Below are 6,670 nucleotides of genomic sequence, written 5' to 3'. Positions count from 1 at the left end.
TAAACACATCATCAATACAAGAGCTGTGCTTGTGTGTGAAAATCCTAATTCTTTTTAAACGAATGAATCTGGTCCAATCAGGTCCAATGTAAAATAAATAAACAAATAGGCCTCAAGGAATATTCCAGGCTGTTGGCTACTTCCGGCTCTGCTGTGATTGGCCAGGTTGGGGAGAGAGGAAATAAAACATTGATGGTTCTTCCTCATCAGCCTGTGGATGCTCTGCTAGCTGTGTGCTCAGCTGTTTGGCAGTAACGCTTCATTCTCAAAGGTGGGTGATTGAATTTGCTTGAGTTGTCTCTGCCTCTGAACCCTATAAGCATATTAAAGCCAGTCTAGTTGCTGTTCCTCCTGTGAGTTGGCCTCTGTTGGCTCGCTGAGCTGAGCTAGCTCGGTCTGGTCAGTCAGGTATTTAGGTCAACAGAGCTGAGTAGTGCTCGCTCATAGTAGGTGAGATGTTTTGGTGAGTCCAACCTGTGATTTCTGAGGCACACAACTATGCTACAGCTCGAACATAGCTAATGTGTCTCTCAAATCAATACATTCATCTGGGTTTGTTGTTGTTGTCGGCTGATTTGTGTCCTGCTAACGCTATCATCGTTTGTTGTTGTGAGAGTATGACTCAGAATCACTTCTATTGACCTGGTGTGTGTGTGTGTGTGTGTGTGTGTGTGTGTGTGTGTGTGTGTGTGTGTGTGTGTGTGTGTGGAGAGAGAGAGAGAGAGAGAGAGAGAGAGAGAGAGAGAGAACAATGCAGACACCGAATAACATAAATAAACAGGACAACAAGCTCAACAAACTAGACATAAACTGCTATGTATGTATGTGTTTATGTATAAATATGTATAAACATAAACAACAACAACAGCATTTGTAGACAGTAAGACAGTAGTACAGTGGTGCAGAGTGAGAAAGGATGCTGACATGAATATTTTTGTGCATGAGGAAGACTCATATATGACCATATATATATATATATATATATATATATATATATATATACAATATGCACAGCATGTATAGATGTGTTTTAGTGATGATATTTATGTTTTTGAGTTTTAAACAATTAAACTACATAGTTTACAGGTACAGAGAATACACAGGGTTATTGCACTGAGACACTAGACAGAGATGTAAACCCATTTAATTGAATTGCCAACATTGTGGTTCTCTTAGCAACTTTCCTCTTTGCAGTGATAGGTAAATATCCAATATCCTAAATGAGTACCGCTATATCAGCTGACATCCAGCCGGTTAACCAAACAGTCATCTCAAACTGATGCCCTGTTCCTCTCTGTGTGGATGAGTTTGCTTGACTGAAGCTGGCTTTATATTATCAGGCGCTAGTGCAGCCTTATTTACAATTATATGGATGATGAAACATGTCCAAGGTGAACTCTCGGTCATTAAGTAAGTTTTAAGTGTCATTTGGCTGTATTGAGACCAGTAGAACCATAAAACATGTTAATTGATTAGGACATTTTAATGGGGGAGTCCTGAAATTGTACGTATGACCGAAACAGTCAATTCAGTTTAGTTCAGTTTTAGTTACTCTTTTTATTATAGGTAAATTACAGTACATAAGATTAAATACTGAACACAGTTTGCTAGTAATTTATGGATTCGAGTGTTTCTGCTATCCACTCTTGTTGACTTTCATTTCAAAACAGAAGTTCACTAGTACTTAAGACAGCTTCTTCTAAAATGAACAAATCAATCCTATAACTGCATAAAAAGGACAAAGTTAGCTGGACAAGAAAATGTGTTTTTCTTATTTTATTTATTCTGTACTATAACTGTCATCTTGTTTTCACTTTTTGCCATATTTGATGTTTATGGTGCCATTACAGTCCAGTCAAGCCAGAATAAGGAAGAATATATACAAACATTTGCTGTTATCGAGATATATTTGACGATAGTGATATGTGTATAAGATCATATTGTCACGCTCTAGTTGACAACCTTCGTATCATCTGCATTACAGGAGAGGGGGACCTACCAACCGCAAACATGTCAAGCAAAAGGGCCAAGGGAAAGAACACCAAGAAGCGTCCTCAGCGTGCCACCTCCAATGTGTTCGCTATGTTTGACCAGTCTCAAATTCAGGAGTTCAAGGAGGCCTTCAACATGATTGACCAAAACAGAGATGGTTTTATTGACAAAGAAGACCTTCATGACATGCTGGCCTCATTAGGTAAACCTTACAGTATATTTAAATACATTTAGACATAAAATAGTAAGTGCTATTATGTTCTCTGCGCGAGTATTGGTTGAGTGTCATTAACTCTGGTTATTTCCCAGGTAAGAACCCCACAGAAGAGTACCTGGAGGCAATGATGAATGAAGCACCAGGCCCAATCAACTTCACAATGTTTCTGACCATGTTTGGAGAGAAGCTGAACGGCACTGATCCCGAGGACGTGATCCGTAACGCTTTTGCCTGCTTTGACGAAGAGGGCACTGGTGAGTTTTGGAGTTTTCTGTATATTTTGAACATGCACTGGACCTTGTGATGCCAGACTCGGTGCTTTTAGGACAAGTTTTAGTTTTTATTAAAAGTATTCTTGAACAAAACAGTTGAATCCTCAAAGGCAGCCAAATAAATGGGATCACTTTTCTCTGTTCTGAATTCAATATCATTATTTTCATTATTATTTAATCCGACAACTTCTAAAATCATTCAATTGTGAAAATGTATTAAAACTTTTTTTTGTTAAATGTATTTATTTAAATAATCGATTTGCTATTTGTTTACTCACACAGATGTATGAATAGGTTGGGTTGGAGGGATAATAGGTATTCAGAAACAGAAAATGTTGGAATATTTGTATTACTGTTGTATTTTTATTTCTGATATAAAAAGAGAAAATGGTGAAGAATGTCAAAGAACTAAAAGTTATGTAAATAATCATTATGTATAACACAGAAAGTTGGCTAATTTAGAGAAATTGTAACAAGCAAGCTGTTAACATTTTGTCTTGATAAGTGAGTTAAATGGTTGTTTCCAATATTTTTTTTTTCTGTAAATCAACTAGATGAATCGACTAATTTAAGTTAATTTTGGTGTGCTTGTTTTAATGGTAATAGCCTCAACCTGGTATGCTTGATGTTCCTCCTTTACCTCCCTTTCTATATTGGAATTAATAATCCAATCTTTTCCCACAGGTATGATCCAGGAGGAGTACCTGCGGGAGCTGCTCACTACGATGGGAGACAGGTTTACGGATGAAGAAGTGGACGAGCTCTTCCGAGAGGCGCCCATCGACAAGAAAGGCAACTTCAACTATGTAGCATTCACACGCATACTAAAGCACGGCGCCAAAGACAAAGACGATTAGCGACAGAGGCGACTCTGGAGAAGGTTTATTCTGTACTTTACGTGTATCTTTAATGGGTCTCCACTTAGAACAGCTATATCCTGTTATGTGGCTCATGATAAGCTTCACTGTGGTAAAGCTCACTGAAGGTCATTTGTTTAAGCTGCTTGTTGGACCATACCTGGACCCCCCCCTCTACCCCCCTCAACCCAACTCCTCAACCCTACAGTACTCTGAAAGCTCATTTGCACATCTGTGAAAACACCACTAAATGGTCTGTATAAGCTAGTAAAGATGTATGAAAAGACCCCCATAGATAAAGCTGGAAATAAACTGCAACAAGGAGTCTGTTACTGCGACTGGTTTGGTTTTACTGAATCATTTGTATTTTGTAGGAAATTAAAGAGATGAAATCACCAACGCTCCATTCATTTTTCAGGTTTTATTTTAAAACAAAGCAAAATTGGTTTGATGTGTTGGTCTTAGTGAGGTTTTAAAGCAATACCAATTCCACAGTTCACACTAGTTTTAAAGCTACACAATTACACAGGATCAGTCACTGGATTTAACAAAAGGTGCTGACTCTCAATGTGGAATAATGAATATACACTATATGGCCAAAAGTATGTGGACTGTATTGTAATTCTTAGGGTCATTTTTAATGTCATGGCCTAGGGTTGAAACCATTAAAAAAAAAAAAAAACCCATTTAACTTTATAAGAAAAGTAACATAACATTTTCCTGATGCCATCACATTGACATGGTGACATTGTGGCAACAGCTGATTTTCTGAGGACATTTTCCTCTTACAACATGAAAATGACCCCTGTGCACAAATGGCGGTTCATGGCACAGAGCCATAACATAACATCCAGCACCTTTGGGATGAATTGGAACTCCAGCTGTGAACTTATGGGCCTGACCTCACTGACGATCCCTGGAGCCAGGTTCCAAAAAGAAAAGCCTTCCCAGGAGAGTTGATGAGAATCTAATACTTGGTAATGTTTGGGTGTCCACATACTTTTGACCATGTGTGTACATATGGAACACTCCACAGTTGGTACATCACAAGGAGCAAGAAAAACAAAACAAATTTTCTGAGATACTGGGTGATGAACATTAACTTGATACACATTTGGCCATGTTTGGATGCTGTAAGGGGATCTACATAATTTACCACAATTCAAAGCACCTCTGATCCTTTCACAGTGTGACTGTGGTTACATTGAGGAGCACTTCACATCTGTCTTAAACCCAGAGAACGTAGCACAGATGTCCCCAGCATCAGTGCCGATAACCAGCCTCCTTCTGTTCACAGGGTTCTCTGTGATGAGGGCTCTCTCATACACATCACACCAACAATAAATAGACAAGGAGCTGCCCCACACCTGAAGTTTTCTGTACACTTTGCAGTTGCTCACAGAGCAATGTATAGGACATGATATGGGAGACTGTAGCTCTACTCCGCCAGGGCAAGATTTTTCGACTGGATCTTTGATAGGTGGTCTGATATACACGCCTCGATCTTGTCACACTGGGCCAGGAAATCCTATTGACGGGAAATAAGCACATTTATATATGTCAGTATCCTCGGTGATTTTCAATGAAAACTTTTTGGTGACACTGGAAAAAAGGAGTTTACCTGTACTGTCTTAACAAGTCCCTTTTTCTTGATTCGGCAGTCATTGAAATTATCAGGAAGACTCTGTTAAAAGAAGTAGTTTGTTATGACACATTAAAAAAAACATGCACACAAAAATAAACACCTGAAAATAGATTACCAAAGCATCGATCTGCTCCAGGATCTTCATGAACTGTTCGGCTGCTATTTTCACTCTGTGGTCTAGTTTACCCAACGCCTCCGCCTGGAGGTCTTTGGCTAGGAAGCCCTGCGTAAGAAATGGGTGATAATTAAAGATTTTTTTTACAGAAAACCACAAATGCAGGATCATTCTGCATCTTAAAAACAGATAACTGATTGCTTACATTCTTGAGTCCAGTCAGCTCCCCGTCAACCTTCTCCAGTTTTTTAGCCGTCTGCTCCACAGACTTCTCGATATCTTTCAGCTTCTTCAGCTCGGCTTCTTCCTCAGGACTGTTCTGTTTGTAGATTATCGTCAGTATTTGATTACACATACGGTCATACATCAGAGACATCACATATGTGCCTTACCCGCTTTCCAATCATCATGAGTTTGCAGCCTTCTTTTAGTCCATAGCTGGACAGACTCTCCTCCATCTCCTTCAGTGATTTTCCTGGAAAGCCATGTGGATAAGTCAAGGTTAGAGCCTGATACAGACTATTCTATGTAAGTGAAAGAAAAGCGAGACCTACAATCTACCTTTAAAGATGATTTTCTGTGAGTTTTGTGGAACCCCGGTGGCTTGAGTGAGAGCATCCGACAGGTCTTTGACAGTAGGGCCCTTGCCATCATCCTGGCTGGTTAATGTGATGCTGTGCTTAGTGGATCCTGGAGAGGAAGAAAGAAATTATAGCAGCAACATGAGTAACATCTAAATGATGCTTTGAATCTGTCAAGCTGAATGCAGCTAAACTGAATCACAAGTTAGTAAATGACACATAATGGCAAAGTATTGGAGCATTCTCTGTATATTACAGAAAAACTGCTTTACAGTAATCTCTAATTCTAATTAAAGATCTAAGAAAAGACACACACACACACACACATATAAAAAATGACTGAGATTTCAGATTTACAAAAAAAAGACAGCTTGTATTAAATCAGATTGCAGTATATTAATTCGAGCACAATGTTTTAGTGTGTATTCAGGAATAAACTATTCAAGTGAAATAACTTAAAGTTCGCTGTTAAAGTGAGTTACTCGCAAATGTTTGGTAAGAGCTAGCTACACTAGCCAGACATTTCGTAGCTACTCGGACGATGGTTAGTAAATTGAACATTTTTATGTCCATCTATCATCTGATAATAAGCATGTAACATCATATAAAATCGTATTACCGTATGCAACTGTCACTGTTATCGTTTGCTCTGACATTTTGCTTTTTAATGTCCTTTAATCACAGCATAAATCACACTGCTAACTGTAGCTGATTGCTAACTACTTCCGGGGCAGACAGGAAACAGTTCTCCTAAAGGTTTTATTTGTTACTTTATTTATTTATTTTTTATTAACAACTCTTATATATTGTTAACAATAACACACACGGAATATGCACACACAAAACCGATCATACAAGTGATATAACATGAAATTATCTCAAAAAAAAAAAAAAAAAGCGCATATAATGTATCGAACATATTCAAAACCTTTTCGCGCATTTATTTAGTTTTTCCACAAAAAAAGTGTGTTGACATATTTAAACAAATATC

General features: G+C 38.3%; 2 protein-coding genes across 2 annotated transcripts; one reads left to right on the top strand and one right to left on the bottom strand.

Annotated features, from left to right (window-relative positions):
* The first annotated feature begins 120 nt into the window (after window positions 1-120).
* On the top strand, window positions 121-3,737 carry myl12.2 (myosin, light chain 12, genome duplicate 2). Its single transcript, XM_051417113.1, has 4 exons — window positions 121-271; window positions 1,985-2,194; window positions 2,302-2,463; window positions 3,166-3,737. Exons 2-4 carry the CDS (start codon window positions 2,011-2,013, stop codon window positions 3,336-3,338), a joined length of 519 nt encoding a protein of 172 aa, XP_051273073.1. The 5' UTR covers window positions 121-271; window positions 1,985-2,010; the 3' UTR covers window positions 3,339-3,737.
* Window positions 3,738-3,744: 7 nt separating this feature from the next.
* bag1 (BCL2 associated athanogene 1) lies at window positions 3,745-6,411 on the bottom strand. The gene is made up of 7 exons (XM_051416011.1): window positions 6,299-6,411; window positions 5,660-5,788; window positions 5,491-5,573; window positions 5,304-5,417; window positions 5,099-5,206; window positions 4,960-5,022; window positions 3,745-4,866 (listed from the first exon to the last, which is right to left on the bottom strand). The coding sequence occupies exons 1-7, from the start codon at window positions 6,333-6,335 to the stop codon at window positions 4,777-4,779; spliced, it is 624 nt and encodes a 207-aa protein (XP_051271971.1). The 5' UTR covers window positions 6,336-6,411; the 3' UTR covers window positions 3,745-4,776.
* Window positions 6,412-6,670: the final 259 nt, after the last annotated feature.

Source organism: Dicentrarchus labrax, unplaced genomic scaffold (genome assembly GCF_905237075.1).
Source record: "Dicentrarchus labrax unplaced genomic scaffold, dlabrax2021, whole genome shotgun sequence".
Lineage (NCBI taxonomy): Eukaryota > Metazoa > Chordata > Actinopteri > Moronidae > Dicentrarchus > Dicentrarchus labrax.
Note: the sequence above shows the minus strand (reverse complement) of the source record. Positions and strands in the feature narration are given on the sequence as shown.

Coding starts and splice junctions, on each gene's coding strand:
- bag1 (XM_051416011.1), bottom strand. CDS start 6,335: ATGTCAGAGCAAACGATAACAGTGACAGTTGCATACG. Junction 5,023..5,098: donor TGGAGCAGATCGATGCTTTG/GTAATCTATTTT, acceptor TTCTTTTAACAG/AGTCTTCCTGATAATTTCAA. Junction 4,867..4,959: donor GACTTGTTAAGACAGTACAG/GTAAACTCCTTT, acceptor TCCCGTCAATAG/GATTTCCTGGCCCAGTGTGA.
- myl12.2 (XM_051417113.1), top strand. CDS start 2,011: ATGTCAAGCAAAAGGGCCAAGGGAAAGAACACCAAGAAGCGTCCTCAG. Junction 2,195..2,301: donor TGACATGCTGGCCTCATTAG/GTAAACCTTACA, acceptor GTTATTTCCCAG/GTAAGAACCCCACAGAAGAG. Junction 2,464..3,165: donor CTTTGACGAAGAGGGCACTG/GTGAGTTTTGGA, acceptor CTTTTCCCACAG/GTATGATCCAGGAGGAGTAC.